This window comes from Penicillium samsonianum, assembly GCF_028829775.1.
Source record: "Penicillium samsonianum strain IBT 33392 chromosome Unknown utg000002l_segment0_segment0, whole genome shotgun sequence".
NCBI lineage: Eukaryota > Fungi > Ascomycota > Eurotiomycetes > Eurotiales > Aspergillaceae > Penicillium > Penicillium samsonianum.
The window spans coordinates 623,602-645,522 of NW_026643260.1; the positions used below are offsets into that span (position 1 = coordinate 623,602).

Genomic DNA, 21,921 nt, shown 5'->3' on the forward strand with positions numbered 1-21,921 from the left:
CAGAGTCAACGACTGCTAAGTCAATATGCCTGCGCTTTCCTTCTTATCATTGCCCCAGCAGCAGCGCGGCAGCTATCTGAAGGCCAACCGAATCGGCCTTCTTGCTTCCTTCGCTGTGGTATATTACCGCATGAGCCCAGTCGGCCACAAGCCTACCAAGTGACCTATCTCGCAGCATACTTGACAACGAAAACGCCACTCAGCGGCGATTCGTCTGGGAATTTCGCCAATGACCCTCCACCTTTGCTACAGCTGGGGTAGAGTGAGTCCTTCATAATATTTTCGATCGCCTGGCGCCATATACCACCGGTCTCGCTCTTGATTGGACTTCGTTTCATGCCACTCCGCCCCTGCTCTTCCTTGCTTCCTTTCCAAGCATACCCTTCTCGATTTCTATGTGGGTGTATTTGGTTGTCTCTCGAGAGAGAGGCAAACAGCACTCCGTTCAATATGCCACATCCCTTTTCACGACTCGACGATACCAGATAAAACTGTTGCTTTTTCCCGCTTTTTCCTCTTTTTCCTCTCTGTGTCTTCCATATCCGCCCTGAATGACCACTGTTTATTCAGTTCGGCACTTATACCCTCTGCTGTCCACGCTCAACCTTCCTATTCACAGCTTCCTGGTTTCTCTTTCGCTCCCTCTCAGCCGAATCTTGCTCCATCCACACACAAACGCACGCACACACAGTCCAATGGTTTGACTTGAAGCCATTACTTGTACATAGGATACCTGGTTCTTTCTTCTCTTGTATTTCTTGCCAGGCGCTGGGTGGGGTTTAATAGATATTCGATTTTCTTTCTAGATTTGATTCGAGTGTTATAGAGCCGGACAGTTGTAATCTTACAGAAAACCACTGATTCATTCGACCTTTCATGCCAGGCAGCATGTCCTCCCCGGGTCGTATAGAAGGTAAAAAATGAACCGTGAAATGTATAGTTAATAGCAAGGAATGTTGATACGGTTCATCTTTCAGGCCTTCGCTCTATAGTCCGTGGGAAACTCATCTATTCTCAGGGCATTCCAATCAAATTCAAGCTTTCTATCTAACTAAATTGTAGTTTTCTCAAGAGAATCTTATAACTATTTTATAGGTACATATGTATAGATCTCATACATCGAGAGCTCATAGTCACATGCTAGCTTTCAGCCCTACTCTCAAGCCCTGATAACCCGATATGGAAACCCAGATAAGAAACTCAGCCAGCCAGAGCGCAGCAATTAATACGTGAAGACCTTTAGACTATTCCCTTTCATTTTGAATGCTCAGATTCAATAACTACTTCAAAATGGCCGAGAACGTTGCAAAGAAGCTCAAGACCTCGTCCCCCTTGATCGGGACACACAAGTGAGCGCAATATTCCTGCCATTGCTACTCATGTAGCTCGATCTCCTCATGTACTGACTAAAACAGCGGACACTTCCACGCCGACGAGGCCCTGGCCGTCTACCTCCTCCGCCTGCTTCCCACATACGCCTCCTCCCCTCTCGTCCGCACGCGCGACCCAGCCGAGCTGGAGAAATGCCACACTGTCGTCGACGTGGGCGGCGTGTACGACCCCGCCATCCACCGGTATGACCACCACCAGCGGACCTTCTCAACGACCTTCCCGCAGCACGCCACTAAGCTCTCCTCCGCCGGCCTGGTGTACATGCACTTTGGCAAGGCTATCCTCGCCCAGAAGCTGTCCCTGCCCGTGGAGCATGCCGACGTAGCCCTGCTGTACGAGAAGTTGTACACAGACTTCATCGAAGCGATTGACGCCAACGACAACGGCATCTCCGCCTACGACCAGGCCGCGCTTGCCGCCGCCGGAGTCGAGAAGCGCTTCAAGAACGGCGGCATCACGCTCGCCTCGATGGTCGGCGACATGAACAACCCAGACCCCACCAGCCCGCCCGGCGAGCCCCAGGATGAGGACAGCCTCTTCGGACGCGCCAGCACACTCATCGGCAACGCGTTCGCGCGCAAGATGCACCACGCCTGCACGTCCTGGATGCCTGCCCGCACGACTGTCGGCTCCGCTTACGCCTCGCGCAAGGACACTCACCCCTCCGGCCGCATCATTGTCCTTCCCCAGGGCGGCGTGCCCTGGAAGGAGCACCTGTACAACTTCGAGGCTGAGGCTTCGGGAACTAAGGAGATTGACCCCGCTGCCCAGGCGTACTATGTTCTATACCCCGAGAACGCTACTGAGGGAGCCAAGTGGCGCGTGCAGTGCGTTTCCGTCTCCGAGAGCAGCTTTGAGTCTCGCAAGCCTCTGCCTGAGGCGTGGCGCGGTGTCCGCGACCAGGACCTTGATGGTGTTATGGCTGCGGAGGCTGAGAAGAATGGCCAGAGCAAGATCCCCGAGGGTGCAGTCTTCGTTCACGCTAGTGGATTCATCGGTGGCCACAAGACGAGAGAGGGTGCTATGGCTATGGCTGAGCGCAGCCTTGAGCTATAGGTTTTTGGTGGTTCGATGACAACTCAAGACTAAAAGAAAAAGTTGCATTTTTGATGAAATGTTCTATCTTATGACATCCAAAGGAAATCTATGATTTATTTTGACATGACCTTTTTTCCCTTTGCAACTCTGGGTCTTCAGGCATGATTGTAAATAATCAATTTGGCCCTGTATGAAAGCACTGGACATCACAAACGTCTGTCGTCAGTAGAATGCCCTGGAAGACTTTTCGAGGCTTTTCTACTTTGGTGTCCAAGATAGAGTAGACGTAGTCTTGATATATCTGGCATGTCAAATTCGGACTGCCAATTGAGCCCGATTGCTGTTTCTCGGTGGCAAATGAGTGAGAAGCCCTGGTATTCGGAAGGTGTAGAACCAAGCCTGGGAGATTGAGCCTTGAATGACCTTTCTCAGGTTTTATGGAATGGCGTTCAAGGCATTGGAGCACTTTTCCACGTGCTGACCGGAGCGAATGCTTTGCTACTAAGGAAGGACTGGCTTTTTGCGCTAAAATCCGAGGGCATCCGTTAAAGTCCGGGAGTCGAGCGTCTGGTATGCCAATCGATGTGGTGAAGTATGACCAAGCCCTCAGTGACGGATGTTCAATGCGCTGATATCTTCAATGCTTCCACTGCCATCTCCTGAAGTCGACATGTCCTTGGGTTCAGCCTGGGTGGCCGAATCCTCGCGCTCGCCCATTGCGCGTTGGATGAGTTTCGCTTTCGTAGCGGCGCCTTTGAGACGCTCGTCCACGTCATTAACAGCTTCCTCCGTATTACTCATATCAAGAGTAGCTGGATCGACGAGTTCAAGAAGCGTCTGGAGATTCCTGGCCAGACGAGTGCTGTGTGGTGGGAGACTGGACATGTCTTTGCAGATAGATGGATCAAGAGAAAGGGTATCCGTTGTGCTATCCGCCGGCGATGCGGTGCCTTCGGACGATTTCGTGTCGAGTCTTTGCGCCCAGACTAATGCCTTGCCATACAAGCGTCCCATCTCGACAAACTTCTCGAAGCCTTTCTCAACGGCGAAAACGCTGCCTTCGGTATATCCAGTAGCGGCTCCATCCGCGGTACCGAGCTCATATCCCTCATTGTAGAATTGCTCCTCCAGATCAAGGAGACTGTCCAGAAGATTGTGCTCCATGGTGGATATAAGATAGATATGAGTTAAAAGTTGAAGAGTTCGATAACGTTTTTTTTTTCTGATATGCGCGGGGCATGTGACGAGATGCCCACTTTCTGATTTTCCCGCCTTTGCCCCTCCAACAAAGACGTTCTCCCCTTCAACACCACAAGATGACGGACCCCATATTGCCCAAAGCCGGCGAGCGCAATATCCTCGTGACTAGCGCTTTGCCCTACGTGAACAATGTCCCCCATCTGGGCAATGTCGTGGGCTCCGTGCTGAGTGCCGATGTATTTGCTAGGTATGACTCAACCCCACACAGAATATAGCATTGCGCCATGAAGCTGACAGCTACTCAACAGATACCACAAGGCCTGTGGCCGACGCACATTGTACATCTGCGGTACAGATGAATACGGAACCGCAACTGAGACCAAGGCGCTGGAGGAGAAGATGTCGCCGGAGGATCTGTGCGCCAAATACAACAAGATCCACCAAGATGTGTACGAATGGTTCAACATCGGCTTCGACCACTTCGGTCGCACACCCACACAGAAGCACACCGAGATCTCGCAGTCGATCTTCAAGCGCCTGCACGAGAACGGCTTCCTCGGCGAGCGCACCGCCGAACAGCCCTTCTGCGAGCAGCACGGTTCGTTCCTGGCTGATCGCTTCGTGGAGGGCGAATGCCCCCGCTGCCACTACGACGATGCTCGCGGAGACCAGTGCGACAAGTGCGGCCATCTCCTCGATCCCTTTGATCTCATCAACCCGCGCTGCAAGATCGACGGCGCTGCCCCCGTCCGCCGCGAGACGAAACACATCCACATCCTGCTCGACAAGCTCCAACCGGAGATTGAGAAATGGGCCCACCCCGCTATCGAGAAGGGTAACTGGCCTAGGAATTCCCGCATTATTACCGAGTCCTGGTTGAAGGAGGGCTTGAAAGACCGTGGTATCACCCGAGACTTGAAGTGGGGTGTTCCCGTCCCGCTGGAGGGATACGAGAACAAGGTTCTCTACGTGTGGTTTGAGGCTTGCATCGGTTACCCCTCGATCACAGCCAACTACACAGACGACTGGGAGAAGTGGTGGCGCAATCCGGAGGATGTGCAGTTGTGGCAGTTCCTGGGCAAGGACAACGTTCCCTTCCACAGCGTGATCTTCCCCGGCACGCAGATCGGCACGAGAGATAAGTGGACCATGTTGCACCACCTAAGCACGACGGAGTACCTCAACTACGAAGGCGGCAAGTTCAGCAAGTCGCGCGGTGTGGGTGTGTTCGGAACGAACGCCCGTGAAACCGGCGTCTCCGCCGACGTGTGGCGCTACTACCTGCTGAAGAACCGCCCAGAGACCGGCGACACTCAGTTCGAGTGGGGTCCCTTCGTGGACAGCAACAACGGCGAGCTCCTCGCCAAGCTAGGCAACCTCGTCAACCGTGTCATCAAGCTCGTCACCGCTTCTTACGGCTCCGTCATTCCGGAATTCACCGTGCCAGAGACCTTCAACCCATTCCTAGAGGAAGTCACCGGACACCTGCGCCAGTACCATGAAGATCTGGAAGGCGCACACCTGCGCGCCGGAGTGCAGACAGCCATGCGCATCGCCGAGGCGGGTAACGGACTGATCCAAGCGAACCGACTAGACAATGCGCTGATTGCGAACGAGCCCGAGCGCGCCGCCGCCGTCGTCGGCACAGTGCTCAACCTGATCCACCTGCTTTCCAGCGTGTTCTCGCCGTACATGCCTGCAACCTCGAAGTCGATTCTGGAGCAGCTGAACGCACCCTTCCAGTACATCCCCAGTTTGGAAGAGACCCAGTCCGGCTGGAAGCCTACTTCGCTGAAGGCGGGCCACAAGATCGGCAAGGCGGCTTACCTGTTCACGCGTATTGATCCCAAGAAGGCGGATGAGTGGCGTGAGATGTTTGGTGGGTCACAGGCGGACCGGAAGAAGAAGGAGGATGAGGCTGCCAAGCAGGCTGCGAAGAAGGCTGCTGCTAAGGCTAAGAAGAAGGAGAAGAAGGAGAAGGGCCGTGCTGGTGCTCCTGGTGTTGAGGGGTCTGCTAAGGGTGGCGCGGAGAAGGTCTCCGTTACGACCGAGGGCAAGAATGACGAGGCTGTTGAGAAGATTGCTGATGGGGTGGCGCAGGTTACTCTGCCTACCTCGTAGATTGTCGGGTCTTCAACAACAGGGTGATCTAGATAAGAAAATACTTGCAAGGCGCGTTGTGGGGGCTTTCTTTTTATGATTCTCTATGAGAGATGTGCATGGGTCATGAACGGGGATCATCTTCTGGGCATATTAAACTGGCTTGGGGAATTCTTCCTTTTTATACGTATCATACGCATGGTTGCAATGGAGGTGTTTTGTTTTTGATGGTTTGATAGAAGAGTACGTCTTGATCCTGGATGTACCGTCTACTTGTCCCTGCTGAGCTCTACAATCTATATCTACAGTGAACTGTCACAATCCTGGAACTATATCTCCGAGGTCCTAGCAGTAGCAGACCCTTCCAAGAAAGAAAATAGCTAGGCTAGCCAAAAAAAAATCCCATTTGCACTTAATCAAAACACGCCGATATGGTAAAAATTTCATTACATGCTCGTTGTAGCGATGGGACACAAAAGCGATTGGCGAAAAAATCCCCCCATCCCACGCAAAAAAGAAGACAAAAAGTTCAGGCCCAAATCAACGCTTGCGCGTGCTCGGTCTGGGCTTTGTCTCATCAGGTCCGATCGGGTGGAGCATGACCTTGTTGGTAGTCTGCTGGGTATTGGCGGAGTAACCTTTGCTCCAGTCGTAGCTGACAGAGTAAGCGAAGATATTTCCGGTACGGTTGAAAGCGGTGGTAGTGATGGGGCCTCCGACAGCGGGGTAACCCTTGAGACGGTGCTTCGCATCCTTATCCCAGAAGTGGAAAGTACCGTCGGCACCTGCAGTGCTGAATGTACCATGAATGGGGTGGAAGGAGATAGCGTTAACGGAGTAGATATTGCAGATATCGCGGTTTGCAGGCGGGGTTTCACGATGGCACTTGAAGGAGAAGTTCGAGGCGGAATCCTTCTCCTCGACGTACTGAATAGCACAGCGACCCTCAACCGAGCCGACAGCGAAGCCCGAGGCATCTGAAAAGCAGCTGACTACCCGCGTCTGCCACTTGAGGGGTGATTGCATGGTCTTGTAGAACTTTGTTGGCTGGTCGAGGTTGATGATATTGATGTAGCGGTCTGCGGTGCCGACGACGAGCAGTTTGTTCTTGACGTCCATGGTGTAGACACGCTCCTGGCACTCGACGGAGGCGATTGCGGTCGACTGGCGCAGATCCCAGTATTTGACTGTCTTGTCCCACGAGCCGGTGATCAGGAGTGGGGATCCGCCCACGGAGGGATTGGGGATCATATGGCAGCTTCGAATGGGGGCGTCGTGAGCGGCAACTTGGGTTGTGGTGCCTGAGCCAAGATCGAGCATGCGGGCAGCCTTGTCGGCACCGGCCCCGACGACCTTGGTTCCATCCTATAAGAGAAAAAAAAGATGATGTTAGTTTCTGTGCATGGGACTTGGATTGTGGGGGGAAATATGTGGGGGTGGTGAGAAGGGGTGTGAGCTTACTGGAGACCAGCAGCAGTTCAGAACTGGAGCTTCGTGCTCGAAGAGTGCCTTTCCTTCACTTTGTCCCTGGTCGTTGATTTCGTAGATGCGGACTTTCTTATCCCACGAGGCCACGGCTAGGTGTTCGCTGGTAGGCGAGAAGCGGAGATCCGAGATACCATCCTCGGGGGGAGTGTTGAGGGCGACGTCCTTGGAAATGTCGCCGGTGGTGTTTGTCTGGCCCGCCGAGGCCGACGACGCGCCGGCGCCGAAAAGTGACATTTGAAAGGGCGCGAGAGGTGTGATATGGCAAAGGGTATTGAGCGGGGGATGAAAGGATGTGAACAGAAAACAAAGACGAAGCTGGATTCACAGCTGAGGAGTCATGCAGAAGAGAAAGAAAGTCGAGCTCAATGGAGAAAGGAAGAGACAGAGAAGTCGATGATAATTGTAGCTCGAGAGAAAGCGATGCGCTGATGCCGGCAGAAAATATATCTCACCGCCTTTGGGTCTGTGGATTTTATACTTCAGTCAAGTGTTCCTCTTTTTATTATCTTACAACCTTTGTATTTGAATTTAAATCACTTGGGTATGCTTGATCTTTATATATATGGTCATATTATTGACAGAACTATAGCAATGTAGCTGTTTATGGATGCCATGAGTCACGACTATCAAGGCAGCATTGCCGGACTGCAGTTATCCGTTTGGAAATAATTTTGATAGATGATCTTACTGGATAAGGCTTCAATGAATGGTCAGAGAGAGTTGATGACTTAGAAAAAAATACTTGATTCGACCTCACCATGCCAGTTTATACAGATGTCTGCAAAAAACTTAATACCGAGTTATAAGTGGGCCGCAGACCCAACATCTTCATATCATCTTAAGATGTTTTAAATAGTTATGAATATGTATTCGAGGTGATAACCAATGTTGAATTATGTCTTTACATCTTTCTAGTGCAAGAGATTTTTGAGCTTGGATGATGAGTGCATATTCAATATACCGAAGAATCCTACATTAAACTAGGTATCCAATTCGGATATTTCGAGCCAGGTAGGTTGCAAATATACATGGTATTTTATAGGACATTCATTGCTAAGATACAATTAAGTCCACGGGTATCAGTGCGATGAGGTAATAGTGGCTACATAATTAATAACCCCATAAAGGAATAAACCTTAATTAAGAGCAAGAACACTTGGTAACATTTGAAAGCATTGAGTTTGCCGGGTATTGGGCGTCATTATATTATATTGCAATACGAAATGGACTTGCAGTATGCAGTGAGTAATGGTCTAAAGTGGTCAGTTGCATACCTACATATGTATATTAGGTATGTAGCTATGCAGGATGAGGTATATGATGTAGAAAAGTGGTATGATCACGTATGATCAGGTATAATCAGGTGATATACGGAGTAGTCATATGATTAATAGTAATATACCTACATATGTAGGTAGTATTATAGCATAATATAAGTACTAATATAAGTACTAATAATATAGTAACAGCTAATATAAGAGTGATCTGCCCTAAATAAAGTGGAGCCCAAATGCGGGGTGCAGCGCTAAGATTGGCTAAGATTGACGATGTTGATGTCAGTTGGATCCGGGGGAGGCCGGTTATATTATATTATATTTGACGTGAAGATGGTGATAGTATAGTGAAACGGTATAATATATTGAATGTAGTAGATGTAGTAGAGTAATGGGTTATAGTAGAATAAATAGGGTACATAGTAGATGTGGTAGAATAATGGTGGAACCAAGATACAGAGGTACTTCCTTGTTATAGACAAACACCATATAAACGGAAGTAACACATCCATGACACCCCCTCTCACAACCCGTGGACCTTGGTCACCTGCCCTACTTCCCCTCTCTTCGCTCCTTCTCCATCTCCTGATCTTTCATCTCCTGATTCATCTGAGACTTATCTTCCTCATCCCATCTTCACCTTTCCATCCCTAACTTGAGACTCTGCAACCATGACTGTTCCTTTAACCAAAGTCGATTCGGCCATCGCTGGCTTGTCTATATCTGACGAGAAACCTGAGACCATTGAGAAGGAGGTCAAGGGCAAGACCCACAAGCGAACCTCCTCAACGGCAGAAGGTATCTGGAATATCAAGGACCTTGGTAAGTACTCATCAATCTCAGCGAGGGAACCTATACTGATAGCACTTCAGAAGAGAAAAAGCTAGACATTACCCTACCAATTGAAACACAGAAGACTGGGTGGTCAGTATCTCATCTCAGTTCCCCACACACAGATCAGTCTCATTGACCTCTGTGCAGGAAACTCAACACCTCCCCCTCAACCATTGAGGATAAAGATGTCCTCAAAATGTTCCTCGTCACTCCACCCGTCAAGAAGATTGACCTCCACTTCCCCCTGGGCCTAGAGGTCACCGCTCGGAACCTCAAGGGCGTCACAATCAAGGACGCATTAGATGCCATCTACAAGCAGTTCAAAAAAAAGGTCAGTGGTTCTACGATAGAAATCACAGAGAGGTCCATGATGACTGACGTGACCCCGCTAGGCGGATGACGAACTTGACAAACCCTACCTCGCTGGCTTCGAGTGGGACAAGGAAGAGTGCTGGACCCGGTTGATCGTGCACCAGAAGAAGGAGGGTGCACCACAGCCAAGCAAAAAGAGCAAGAAGAAGTCCAAGGACGAGGCATAGATTGGCATTGTCCCATCAACCCAGGTGTTTCATGACATGAGCATGAACACAGACTTGTGTCCCCGGATGCCCTTCCCAATTTCTTCTGCCCTTTATCCCTTCACTTACCAATAATGGTAATGGATGTTCTTACCGGGGACTATTGACTCCCCTCAATCTGCAATACGCGATTTGACCTTTTTATGTTTTGCTTTTCCACAGTCCCGTTCGGCTGCTCTGTGTTCACTGCGTTTCCAATGTAGAAACAAGAATTAGGAGGGCGCGAGGGAGCTTTCGTATTTTGATTTCATCTTGTCTATCTTATTTCTCTTCATCAGTCGTTTCTGTCTGGCCCGGCTTATGTATCTACCCTGGGTGGACCGGTATGTGCCGTTCACTCCTTCTGACGCCTAGTGGAGATCGAATCAAGTAATTCCCGGCTGTCTTTGTCCAATGTAGATGTTGTATGGGAGATATTATGTAGAAATAACACCAGACACTAGACAACAGACCACGCTATACATACTGCCCAACTTCATATTGTACATGGGCATATACTATAGATCCATGAGAACGGGAAAGATATATGTCCCCTACACAGATTCTAATCCCAAAGTGAACCCCAGGACTTCCGCCCCCTCAAAAAAGCCTCATCCGAGTACTTCGGCTTCATCCCCAGCCTAGTATACGCCGCCTTAACATTCTTCACCACATCACATTCTAGACTTGACGCATAACCACCCCGACCTCTAGATGCCTCTCCCAGACGAGTATAGAACACCAAGTCCAGATCCTGGACACCAAAGAGCCCCAGGTCCCCGCGAACCCGTTTAGGAAGGTATTCCTGTCCCCAGACCATCTCCGTTGCGGAGTATTCATCCTGATCCCACCTGTCACCGAAGACGAGTGCTTCAAAGACGATATCCATCCGCAGGCCACCGGCTGGTTCTTTTTGATCGTCCTTGGGGGATTACGATGTCAGCTATGGTTCTTTGCAGGAGGGAAATGATATATGATTGTATGTAGACAAATAGAAAGATCATTATGTAGATATAGGTAACTATATGTATATATTATGTAAATAAGCAGAGCTGGATACTCACCAACGCCTCATAAATATACAAATACTGCCCGCCATGCCCGACATTACTTCTTAACAGCGACAGCGTATACACGGGCGGCTGCTGGACCAACATACGGCGCCAGCTGGCTTGTGGTCTGATGTATGCATCCCATTTGTGCGGGTTCTTGACCATGTCGAATGTGGTGAATGTGAGATTGGAGGTGGTTTTTTCATTTGTAGTGTCGGTGTCGGGGTCGTCCTTTTTATTGGTATTTCCCCCATTGCTAGACCCATAGTGATGGAAGATTGATGGGAATGTCTCTGCTAGCAGTGGGTTCTGGGTATTTGGTTTATTCAATGCATTGTCGAGGGGTCGGAAGAATAGGGCCCATTGGATGGGCGGGGAGGTATTGATGAAATGGGACCAGGCGTGGCAGATTCGGGTTGCTTTTGTGAGGAGGGTGCGGGTGTCCAGGTTGAGGAGGATTAGTACGAAGATTTCGGGGATGGAGAGGGCGTGGGATTGGGCTGGGGCTGGGGGAAGGGCCATTGGGGTTAAGGAGAAGAAGAAGATGAAGATGAGCTGTTGAAACTCAGCCTGGGAGGTTTTAGGGAACTCTCTGTTGGCAGGTTGGGCACAATTGAGCCTCATCACATGCACACGTGATGGCCATTTTATCTTGGCGGGATTATTTGGATTTTGGATGTGTTAGATGGGTGGACACATTTGGAATTATGTAGAGATGAATGTAATCGAGTATATACAGTGGTTGTAATGAGGAAGAATAACGATTTCTCATCTAGAACGACCCGAACTCCCAAAGAGAACCAAGACAATCTCGTCAAGAATAGTAAAAACAAGATGGGTATTAAGATGCTGGTTATTGAGCGTAGCAAAGATGCGACGGGCAGCAGCCTGCGCATTAGCTCTGCCGACGACATTACCTGCCAGATCCGGGATGAGGGTAGCCAAGACCACAGTGGCCTCGGCACGACTATTCAGACGGTCTGCGGCTGAACGAGGAGGGGCTTTGCGGAGCACGCCGCCGGGCCAGAGGGTATCGCGAGCGAGAGCAAGGTACTTAAGAAGCGAGTCATCCTGTACCAGGCCGCGCGCTCCGTCGCGGACCTTGCGCTCTATTGTCCCGCCGAGGAGCTGGTGCAGGACAACGACGACAGCACGGCCCCGCAGCCAGTTGTTGCCGCGGTTCAGCTCGAAGGCTTCGAGGAAGAGATCGCAGATGGGCTTGATGAATGGCTCGAGCTCGCGGTCTTCAAAGGCATTTAGTTCCGCTTCGGCTTCGGCGGCTGTGACAGTATCTTCGGTTGCGAGGCTGGAGTCTGGGACTGTCATGCTGCTGGCTTGCTGGGTGGCGGCTGAGATGAGGTTCTGGCCGGCGGTAGATAGTTGGTCTAGGACACCGAAGTTGCCGAGAAAGTCATCCATGCCATCTGCGACGGAGTTGTAGATGCGTGTGACAAGGTCTTTAGTTTCTCCTTCGTTGTCGCGGGCATTTTCCTTACGGGGCAGGATGGCACGTTGGGAAAGGAATGCACGTAGATCGCGGCTGCGGCAGACCTCTGGTAGGAGGAGGAGTTTCTGCAGATAGGCTTCGAGAGCAAGTCGCCGTTTGTGAAGGAACTCTTTCTGTAGCTTCATAACGACACGCCTTCGAGGGAATTCCAAGTGCCGGACGGACGGGTAGCGTTGGCGCAGCTTCTGATGCAGATCATGGAACTCGCTGTATCGTCGTGCAACGACCCACGATGCAGCGGGCATTTGCTCGCCGGCATTCCTTTGAACCTCCACGACGTCTAAAGTAACTAGTTAGCCTGGAACAAACGGTACATTAAAAGGTTCTCTCTTACACATAGCGAATTCACGGCCATCATCCTCCTCCTTGCCCACGACGGTAGACTTGAGGCTAACAGTCGACCTCCCAAACAAGCTGTTATCGCTTTCCTGGAGAATGTACTGTTGCCGCTGCATTTCCTTGCGGTGCATTTCGCGCTGGATGCTGGCCTTGGACTTGCGCAGGATTCTCAGTTCCGCGGTGTTGTTTGTCAGTTCTGCTTTGCGTGTCAATGCTTGGACCACGGCGTCCTGCGCGGCAAGCTTGTCGATATCCACTGAAAGCGCCTCAATCGCTTCCGTTAGACCCAAGTCACCCGGTGCAGCTTCGTGCACTTCATCTGCTGAGTCTTTTTCATCCACGCCATCTGGTTCTTCGTATTCATCTTCGATGAATTTCTGTTGATCCGGAAATAAGTCGTCATCAAATACACCAAGTCGCGACGCATGATCCACCAGACCAAGCGATGCGATGCTTTTCTTGGTTCTTTCATTCCGGTTGTCAACCTGGGGAATTTCAGACGAGCTGCGTGACGAAAGAACAGGACGCTCCGGCCCGAACAGACCGGCAGCATCTCCTTTGAGGTCTTCGATTCTTCCATTTTTCGGCTCATTTGTAATGATATCATTAAGCGCTGCCTCCATCGTCTCGAGGACTTGGCTTTGGCTCTGGCTAGCATCATTCTCGCCATTCTGGGAATCTTTACCCAAACTATGGGTGGACGTAGCGAGATTGTCGGTGTCGTAGTCGTCATCAAAAAGAGGAGCAGATCGTTCTGAATCTATTGATCGTCGTGGTGAATCGTCATCATCAAATAATTTCCCCATGCCCCGCACATCGCCAGACGAGACAGCGGCTCGTCGAAGGTCTTTGGATGGTCTCAATCCCGGATGGGAGCTGGTCCGTGACAACAAAGGGGGGAGGGGTCGCCTTTCGGGGGTCTCAAAAGTGACTGCTATGGGAGAGGATTGACGAACTGGCGGCTGGGCAGCAGATGCTTCATCGGACGCAAGATACTTCCAGTATAGATCAGACTCCTTGAACTTCGGATAATAAGTATCTTGGAGATGCTCTAGAATGGTAGACTGGGTTGTTAAAACCACCATTCGCGCTTTTCGGTATTGTTCGGGGGTGGCACGCTTTCCTGCACTCAGGAATGTCTTGACTGCTCGGCGAGACTCTTCAGAGACCTTCAATTCTGGCTTCGACAGGTAGGTTTCGCTGATGAGAGCTAGGTCGTTTCTGTCTGCTGGCTTCCATGCCAATGAAGTGGGCACTGCCTCATCTCCAAAGTCATCTTCAAGTGGGTTGCGGAATCCATCTACAACAACCCAGAATTGAACAAGCGACATCAGCTTTTGGCGGTCCATAAACTCCATGAAATAAGAAAGCCCGGATGCGTTGTGCATCACGTCAACCAGTGACGACTCATGCGTTCTAGATGGGATCTCAGGTCGAAGGTCTAGTGCTGGAGGTACCTGGGAGTTCTCGCCAGGTTTCGCAAGATTCGCCACTTTCTGATCAAGAACACGTTTGCCGGTTTCCAGACGCTTCAGATAGACCTGATCCTGGCCCTCGACCACACTCTCTTGTTTTAATTGACTGGAAACGAGGGCACGGAACCGACGGGCATCGGAGAGGTTATTACATTTCCTAATTGCCCTCACAAAGCGCTCAAAGGCTCGCTCTGAATCGGTTGCTGACAGTCGTGGGAATGGTTGCCCACGCTTGGACTTGGGTGTGGGTGACGCATGCTGGTCCAAAGCGGCGCGCAGTTTGCGCACAGTCTTCCGATCTTGCAAAGTTGTACGGCCATATGCTTCCATCAATTGGTTCCATGTGTCTGGATCTGATAATGCAGTGACTATCGGAATAAGCACGGCGCATGAGATGATTTCGCGAATCAGAACGGACACAATTCGACTGTTTAGCACGCTTTCGGGGAATAGCTGGGGTAAAAGGCCAACCGCTAGCTTGCGCAGGTATTCCTGTTGAACAGTTTTTTGATCGGACACAGAGGTTGCAACAGCAGGATGTAAGCGACCTTCACGGTATTTGTTTGCAATGGCCAGATCAAGCTCGCCAGACTCGGTCACATTTCGACTAAGATTGCGCCCCCGAACAGAACGCTCGGCAATGTCAAATTCCTTGAGGTGCGATGTCACGATAGGAAAGATGCGCGATACGATCAGCGAGATCATGTCCTCCGCAACCAACCTATCCCGGAGGTTTTCGAGGGCGACGCGAATCGTTCGATCAACCTCATTGGTAAATATGGGGTTCGGACTAATACTGTGGTACCACGAGGAAACAAAGTCTCGGGTGATGAAAGATAGAAGTTCGTCAATCCCTTCCGATACGACAAAGGACTGAGGATAGAGTGGCCGGGGCCGGTATCGCGTGCTCCGGCGGACATTCAGCACTTCCTTTCGCCATTGGTCGGGTTTTATGAAAGCCACTGAAACGTTCTTCGCGTTGACTTTGTAATTCTGGTGCCGGATTGTCAATGTGACAAGCCCTAAAAGACCCACAGAAGATAGGACGGCGCCCAGCGTCACGGCATATCCTATATACCGGAGGATCGGCAGCCAGCGAACCACAAGACCCCAAGCGATGAACACGCCGACGCCCGCCAGAACTAGGTCGCGGCGACTAAGGGCCATTCTCCCCACACTCTTGTCAGAGCTCCACGGCTCATAACGATCACTCCCGGGAATTTGGGAGCGAACAGCTCGGCATAGTATTATGGTCTCGGTCAACTGGGCCTGGTTGGCGAGGAAGCTCTCGTTTGTATCGAGCGTCCTGGAATGAAATCAGTATCCGGTGTTGCAAAGTCCCTAAGAGATAGAGAAGATAAAGACGTGGATCTCAGCTGTAAAGGCAGTATCAAAAAGAAAAGCCAAGCAAAGAGTCGAGAAAGACAACGATCCCGTGACCGTGCGGGAGGAACCCGTGGACGTCATTTTTGTTTACTTAAGCTGCTAATCCGGGGCCAACCCCAGCGGTCAACTTCATATTTCCCCTCTTCTTCTTCCTCTTCCTATTTTCTTCTCTTCACTCTTCCTGGTTTACCGGTTTCTGCGCCATGGCCTCTCTTACGGATTTTATCGATTTTTCCTCTAAGCCTTTACTATGTGAGTTGATCTCTCTACAGGATCTCAACAATTTGCATGTGATTGACCCCAACAGGGTCCGCCGCGACTATTGCTTTTAACCCAATTTTCTGGAAGTGAGTGTCCATCGTGGTCGATAAAACTACAATGGCAATGTTTCTGTCCATGAGCAATAGCTAACCTAACCCGTCTAGCATTGTTGCCCGCGCAGGTTGGCCGACCCCACCCGAGGACTGTTGCATTCGACCTTGGCTAACCGGTGAACAGAGTACCGCAACCACTTCTTGACCCGCCTCTTTGGAGGCGCGTACAATGGCTGCTACTTCCTTGCATTCACTATCTTCTCCCTCGGAATTCTCCGTGACCATGTCTACCAACTCGCTCTAGCTGACCAGCCCTTCTACGCTCCTGTCCACCAACCGATCGTTGGAGGTGTCTTGTTTACTATCGGTTCGGTCCTGGTTCTCTCCAGTATGTGGGCTCTTGGTGTGACCGGTACCTACCTTGGCGACTACTTCGGTATTCTCATGGACGCTCCCGTCACCGGGTTCCCTTTCAACGTGACCGGCTCGCCGATGTACTGGGGTAGCACTTTGAACTTCCTCGGTGTTGCACTGTACCACGGCAAGGTTGCTGGTATTCTTTTGACGGCCCAGGTCTTTGTCCTGTACTGGTTCGCTCTTGGCTGGGAAGAGTAAGTAGTCATTCTTGAAGCATTCCTAGAAATAAACTGACTGTCTCTAGCCCCTTCACTGCTGAGATTTACGCCAAGCGTGAGCGTGAGCGTGCCAAGAAGCAGGGCGGCAAGAAGCAATAAGCGCCATGAATGTATACCAGGATTGGCCGGGACATTCAACATCCACAATCCGCACACCAAAAGAGAGGCCGAGAGAGAGAGGTCAGGTTGCTCAAACAACGTGATACCCAAAAGTCTGGGGCTGCCCACGACAAGTTTCCAGCACACGGACGCTTCCGAATCTTCAACGATGCTGGACCTGTAGACAATAGATCTTTGCCTTGTCCTTGATACTGGGGATGAGTAGAACAGGACAAGGCCCCACTGTGATTTCCCTTACGCGACTACAAAAGATATAATTCAATCAACCCATCGCGCCAAAACTGCAGTACAACTGTGAATCAGTAGACCTTTGTTGCCGACTTGTGATTGCTGAGGATGTACAAGGGGCTTTGGAAGTGTTTGTCTGTTTTAGGGCAATGGGAGAGAGATATCTACAGCAGACAAAAGAAAGCTCCAGACGATTAAATAAAAAGGCTTTGAATCTCTAACATGCTACAATTATGTTTTCTCTGCCTCTTCCCATACACTATGCTTCTACGGTGGAGAAGAGCAGAGCGGCAAGGCAATGGCCACTGAATAACAATTCAAGCAATTAAAACAGATACAGCATGATCATGAAGACCTGTTGAGACCGATATTCTGCCTGGTGCCTGGTTTGGTATGCTCCCTAGGATTTAGCTGGCTTCTTTTTGTTTGTAGATAATAAATCCTTCTTCTCTCTTCTTTGCTCTAGTCATGGGCTCAGTTGTCAGAGTGTTATACTACAGCCCAGTGTCTTAGTGATTTCGGTCTATACTCAATCCCCCAATGTGACTACACAATGCCCTAGCTAATATAAGACCTGTTTGACTAGAGACCAGGTTTCTACCAATCTTTCAAGCCATATATTTAGGTATGCTGGACTTTCCTCTTCACCTCTCGGGTCACCAACCCGAGTCAATCCCTTGAAATCCCCAGATATCAAGCTTCAGCAAAACCCAAGCAAAAAGCCAGTGCAACTGCCAAGTTTTTTTTGCCAACATTAGTCCCCTGAGCTCACTACCATTGCATATGTACCATTTGATGCATGGTCAGCTCAGCCTTGCACTGGCACCTGCTGCTCTCAGGTGATGCGTAAGTGAGAAACAAATGAGAGCTCCCTTGAGGAGATATCATAAAAGGACCAAGCTAATATATACAGACCTTGAGAAAAGAACCATATATGAGGCTTGAACTCCAGCGAAAACAATACAGTCGACTGTGGCGAAGCAAACCATGGCCACAGTTATCAATTTGCACAGGTCATCTAAGAACCCGAAGTTTGGCGAGCAAAGAAGACAACAAGGACCAATTGAAGTCAAACCCGAGTTCCAACGCCTCAAATGCGCTAGGCATCACCTTCGGCTCTTTGGGGTGGACTAAACCAAAAAACTACCCGTGGACCGCACCTCGTCCTATGACAAAGACTTGAGTGACAAGGCTCGTCAGGAACTACCGATACTCTTTGCTGGCCTTCCTCACTCTTAAGGTGGGAGGAAGGTCTTCACGGCGAGGATCATGCCTGGTGGTTTGCGATGTGCTTTGAATTCGCCTGTGATGATTCCAACACGACGTCGGCTACAACTCCACAGGCTCAGGGACCTCGCCTGCTTGCTAGAGAAGACTCAGTGTTTTTCGTGCTGAGCATTATCATCACCCTTCTCTTTTCTCAAAAGTGCGAGGATTACGTTGGGTGGGTTTGCCCTGCGCTGTGGATTCGTCTGTGATGACCCCAAATCGACGTCGGCTATGATGAACCAGGAGTACGGGATAAAAAGAAGAGCCAGCATATTGGAACTAGCGTTACTTTTTTATTTCCGCTGAGGATTTGTCCGTCATTGCCAGATATCCTGGGAACTGGCTAGGATGAATCAGCCTAGGAACCACTGGTGATAATCATGACGAACTCGCCTTGTTGAGCAAGATAGCAGGGCCACCCTGAAAGAACACACAGATGGATTTGGATCAGAAACAGGAATGGTGGAAACATGGAAGCACGCAATCAGGGAGCACTGAGAAACCACTTCCAAGGTCCAGCGTGAACTCTTTTAAAAGACGTGCACTTTGGCTCAATCAAACGAGGCTGGGGTGTTTCATCTTGCTGTGTCCCCCGAGAAGGAAGAAGAATGGGCAGATTAAGCAGGCAGAACAACAGGAAGAGAAGAAGAAATCAGACAAAACCCTGTGGAGCAGAAGAGAGTGAAGTTGCGACTGGGGAGATGAAGATACTTACAGAAGAAGAAGCGCATCCAAGACTCGAATACAGACCATTTACCATGTTCAACATCTACTGCCCCTAGTAGATGAATCAAAAAGATCGTCGAATGTAAAAGCACTTGCCAGGCTCATGGTGTCACCCGTATACCTAGGTATCTAGGCATGCCGAGAATACTTGACCTGGACAAAGACCGTGCCGACATCCCCAGGAACCAGTAAGCCACCGATACCACTGTGGAAGGCGCAGATCCAAGCCGAAGACATGGAACAAATGGACTCCTTCGGGTAAGGCTATGATAGCCACGACTTACCATACTCAGACATGACATTGACAACCTAGGCACCGAGTCTGTATGGAAGCCCTGGAAGATGAAAAACAGAGTTGCCGAAAGACAGAGAGTCGGAATTTGACCGTCAATTTTACCGTCAATTTGACCCTCAATCTGACAGCTTGAACCGAACCCCTTCCCCCCATAGAGGACATTATTCGACTATGCCAGAAGAAGAACAGATACCTGCCGAATTGTGGCAGTGAGTATCGATGCCGCATAGCTGCTCAGATACCAAATTGTCTGCAGCTGTAAAGACGTGGCTAGCACGCAGGACGAGGCTCAGACCAAAAGGAGCAAACCTACGATGCTAATTCCGAGATCGAAGGGCAAGGACGAGAACAATACCAATGACGAGGGCGAAGAAAGGCAAAAGCAAGATATTGGCACGTGGACAGTCTCACCATGCGCGCATTGTCTCCTCCCCAAGTGGACTTGCGTGCCCTACTGGGATGGCCCATGGACATTCCAGTTGTTATTTTTTACGTGGATTAATGAAAGATTTCCTGTTAAACCAGAAAAAAAAGTAACCAAAAATCATGTTTATTATAGAAATGAGGGTATATACCGACGCCACATGAATCAAAGAGCCCAAAGAGACAGAGACAGGGTAGTATGTAGGGTTCATATCACCAGGAATAGACCAGGACATGACAACCAGGAAGCCCAAGATCAAGGAGAAGAAGCAAAGAAGCAAAGAAGAACAGCATTGTCAACAGCCCATTCCTCACTGCCGCCTTCCCCTCCCTCTCTTCCCCTGCGTCCGACTCTCATCAACAGTTTCAACTTCATCTTCATCGGTTCCCTTCTTCAAGTCCTCCCCCTCGGCAAGCCCCCACTGCTCACGGTCATACCAGTCCTCACCATCACTCATCTCCCCAACGTGTCCCTCAGCCTTGCACCACTCCAGAACATCAGCTTTCATGCGGCAAGATCTATTCAGCGAATCGAGCATGTGCTCGACCCCGCGCACTGTCTCTTCCTGCTTCTGGATATATGACCAGAGCAAGCGGCGGGTTTCCTCGGCTTCGGCGGCGGGAAGGCCAAAGTTAGGATCGGGGCGGATGTTTTCCGGGACGAGGAAGAGGGGGTGCGGGGTTGGGAGTGGGAATGCTGTGTCGGAGAGTGGGGAGCCGTTTTCGTTTTCGTTTGGGTTGACTGCGTTGGCTTGTGCGCGCGTTGTCATTCGCCGTGGTGGTTCTGGTGAGGAGCCGTCGTGCATTTCGAGGTCTTGTTCTGTGTCGTCGTTGAGTTCGGTTGTGTCGACGGGATCGGCATCTTTCATTGTGTCCATGTCTTGTTTCCCATTGGGGGGTGGATTTGTGCTCGCCCCGGCTGCATCGTTGTTGTTGCTGCTCTCCTGGGCGGGAGTCGAGGTGTTAGGGTGAGGTGGGAGGTCTTTGACGGTGGCATCGGTCTCTTCTGATTTAAGCTGCAGGCCATTCTTGATGGGTTCGCCCTCTGCTGGGACGTCGGCCATTTCCACGTCATTCTGCGTTGAACTCGTCTGGGCTTTTGTCCCGTTCTGTGCCAGCTGGGGGTCCTGGGCGGCTGTTGGTACAGGTACCTTTTGTACCGCGTCCTGCGGGCCATTGAGGTCTTTAGTGGTGGACGGAGTACCAGTCCCACTTGCACTTTGCTGACCGGCATATACGCTCGGGTCATTACTAGCAAGCCTGGGGTCGAAGATCAAGTGATCATTAGGCGTCTCGAGCGCACCGCACGGCATCCAACCGCTATCGCCGAGAAATTGCCTATGCAAGCTCCTGGCGCGCCAGAGCAAAGCGCGTTCCTGGCGGAGCTTGTGTTCGACCGCCAATGCCATTTTCTCCAGGGCTTGCGACGTGTATGCTTGGGACATAGAAGGATGGGTGGGGAGTTCGGAAGGATGCTTCAGGGGGCACAGAAGAGCTAGAAAAAAAAAGAAACAGGTCAGTCATAAAGTCACGGATAGTAGTCAAAAATGGAAGGGAAAAACCTACTCTCAAGCGCAATCCCAGAGAACGGGTTCTCTTCAGCAGCCGCAGCATCAGCCTCGGAATCTTCATCATCCTCATCAAGCTCGTCTCCCTCTGAATCATAGCGAACTGGGTTGGGCTGAAGAATGTAGCGTGTATAACCAGCATGATCGACTTTCTAATCACCAGTCAAAAGTCAGTTTCCATAAAATCCTAGTCCCATCTTATCGCCAGCGCCCAAGTCCCGAGATCGGCGAACCACGCACCTGCTTGTAGTAATCCTCGGCGTTGATGTAGCCCAGTGCACCCTCGCTCACATACTTAGCATTAGCATGCATTTTGTTCCCCCGGTTCGTCGGCGCCATGATCGGGTCATCCGGGCCATTGTCTGGTGAAGAAAGATGTCAGAAAACAATTCTGCTTGAAGAAGCAGACTTCTTGGTCGCTAACTTACCGTCACGCTCTCTGCGCAAGGCCCGCTTCATGCCAGTGATGGTATCGGCGATCAACGCCGCTTGCGCCGCCATAGTTACGGTGTTGGCAACGAGACTGTCGGGTTAGACAAGTCGGTTTGCGCGTTGGAGGGGGTTTCTCGGGCAAATGGGGGCGTGGGAACGGATTCCCGAGGAGAGAAAAAGTAAGAGGCCGGGTAGTTCGATGCCGAGGCCTCAATTATAGGTGTAGATACTGCGGGGATCAAGGGAAGTGAGCTGTAATGTCTTTGAGT

At 50.6% G+C, this 21,921-nt stretch overlaps 10 protein-coding genes across 10 annotated transcripts; 5 read left to right on the forward strand and 5 right to left on the reverse strand.

Moving 5' to 3' along the window:
• Positions 1-25: 25 nt before the first annotated feature.
• N7471_002069 (uncharacterized protein) lies at positions 26-163 on the forward strand (the record flags this gene model as incomplete). Its single annotated transcript, XM_057274789.1, has 1 exon — positions 26-163. One exon carries the CDS (start codon positions 26-28, stop codon positions 161-163), a length of 138 nt encoding a protein of 45 aa, XP_057139427.1.
• A 1,100-nt stretch (positions 164-1,263) lies between these two features.
• N7471_002070 (MYG1 family protein) lies at positions 1,264-2,448 on the forward strand (the record flags this gene model as incomplete). Its single annotated transcript, XM_057274790.1, has 2 exons — positions 1,264-1,349; positions 1,416-2,448. 2 exons carry the CDS (start codon positions 1,264-1,266, stop codon positions 2,446-2,448), a joined length of 1,119 nt encoding a protein of 372 aa, XP_057139428.1.
• Positions 2,449-3,036: 588 nt separating this feature from the next.
• Positions 3,037-3,594, reverse strand: N7471_002071 (Yae1 family protein; the record flags this gene model as incomplete). The annotated part of the gene is made up of 1 exon (XM_057274791.1): positions 3,037-3,594. One exon carries the CDS (start codon positions 3,592-3,594, stop codon positions 3,037-3,039), a length of 558 nt encoding a protein of 185 aa, XP_057139429.1.
• Positions 3,595-3,746: 152 nt separating this feature from the next.
• N7471_002072 (methionine--tRNA ligase MES1) lies at positions 3,747-5,751 on the forward strand (the record flags this gene model as incomplete). The annotated part of the gene is made up of 2 exons (XM_057274792.1): positions 3,747-3,877; positions 3,939-5,751. The coding sequence occupies 2 exons, from the start codon at positions 3,747-3,749 to the stop codon at positions 5,749-5,751; spliced, it is 1,944 nt and encodes a 647-aa protein (XP_057139430.1).
• A 519-nt stretch (positions 5,752-6,270) lies between these two features.
• Positions 6,271-7,452, reverse strand: sonA (putative nuclear pore complex protein (SonA); the record flags this gene model as incomplete). Its single annotated transcript, XM_057274793.1, has 2 exons — positions 6,271-7,095; positions 7,192-7,452. 2 exons carry the CDS (start codon positions 7,450-7,452, stop codon positions 6,271-6,273), a joined length of 1,086 nt encoding a protein of 361 aa, XP_057139431.1.
• A 1,711-nt stretch (positions 7,453-9,163) lies between these two features.
• On the forward strand, positions 9,164-9,865 carry N7471_002074 (uncharacterized protein; the record flags this gene model as incomplete). Its single annotated transcript, XM_057274794.1, has 4 exons — positions 9,164-9,314; positions 9,365-9,416; positions 9,474-9,657; positions 9,719-9,865. 4 exons carry the CDS (start codon positions 9,164-9,166, stop codon positions 9,863-9,865), a joined length of 534 nt encoding a protein of 177 aa, XP_057139432.1.
• Positions 9,866-10,448: 583 nt separating this feature from the next.
• On the reverse strand, positions 10,449-11,457 carry N7471_002075 (uncharacterized protein; the record flags this gene model as incomplete). Its single annotated transcript, XM_057274795.1, has 2 exons — positions 10,449-10,805; positions 10,948-11,457. 2 exons carry the CDS (start codon positions 11,455-11,457, stop codon positions 10,449-10,451), a joined length of 867 nt encoding a protein of 288 aa, XP_057139433.1.
• A 246-nt stretch (positions 11,458-11,703) lies between these two features.
• rgsC (putative intermediate filament protein (Mdm1)) lies at positions 11,704-15,723 on the reverse strand (the record flags this gene model as incomplete). Its single annotated transcript, XM_057274796.1, has 3 exons — positions 11,704-12,722; positions 12,777-15,562; positions 15,686-15,723. The coding sequence occupies 3 exons, from the start codon at positions 15,721-15,723 to the stop codon at positions 11,704-11,706; spliced, it is 3,843 nt and encodes a 1,280-aa protein (XP_057139434.1).
• Positions 15,724-15,764: 41 nt separating this feature from the next.
• On the forward strand, positions 15,765-17,261 carry N7471_002077 (bifunctional phosphatidyl-N-methylethanolamine N-methyltransferase/phosphatidyl-N-dimethylethanolamine N-methyltransferase). Its single transcript, XM_057274797.1, has 5 exons — positions 15,765-15,894; positions 15,950-15,989; positions 16,068-16,084; positions 16,141-16,567; positions 16,618-17,261. The coding sequence occupies exons 1-5, from the start codon at positions 15,846-15,848 to the stop codon at positions 16,688-16,690; spliced, it is 606 nt and encodes a 201-aa protein (XP_057139435.1). The 5' UTR covers positions 15,765-15,845; the 3' UTR covers positions 16,691-17,261.
• Positions 17,262-19,963: 2,702 nt separating this feature from the next.
• Positions 19,964-21,721, reverse strand: N7471_002078 (RXT2 domain-containing protein; the record flags this gene model as incomplete). The annotated part of the gene is made up of 4 exons (XM_057274798.1): positions 19,964-21,147; positions 21,219-21,372; positions 21,461-21,582; positions 21,649-21,721. 4 exons carry the CDS (start codon positions 21,719-21,721, stop codon positions 19,964-19,966), a joined length of 1,533 nt encoding a protein of 510 aa, XP_057139436.1.
• Positions 21,722-21,921: the final 200 nt, after the last annotated feature.

Coding starts and splice junctions, on each gene's coding strand:
- N7471_002077 (XM_057274797.1), top strand. CDS start 15,846: ATGGCCTCTCTTACGGATTTTATCGATTTTTCCTCTAAGCCTTTACTA. Junction 15,895..15,949: donor TTCCTCTAAGCCTTTACTAT/GTGAGTTGATCT, acceptor TGACCCCAACAG/GGTCCGCCGCGACTATTGCT. Junction 16,568..16,617: donor TTCGCTCTTGGCTGGGAAGA/GTAAGTAGTCAT, acceptor GACTGTCTCTAG/CCCCTTCACTGCTGAGATTT.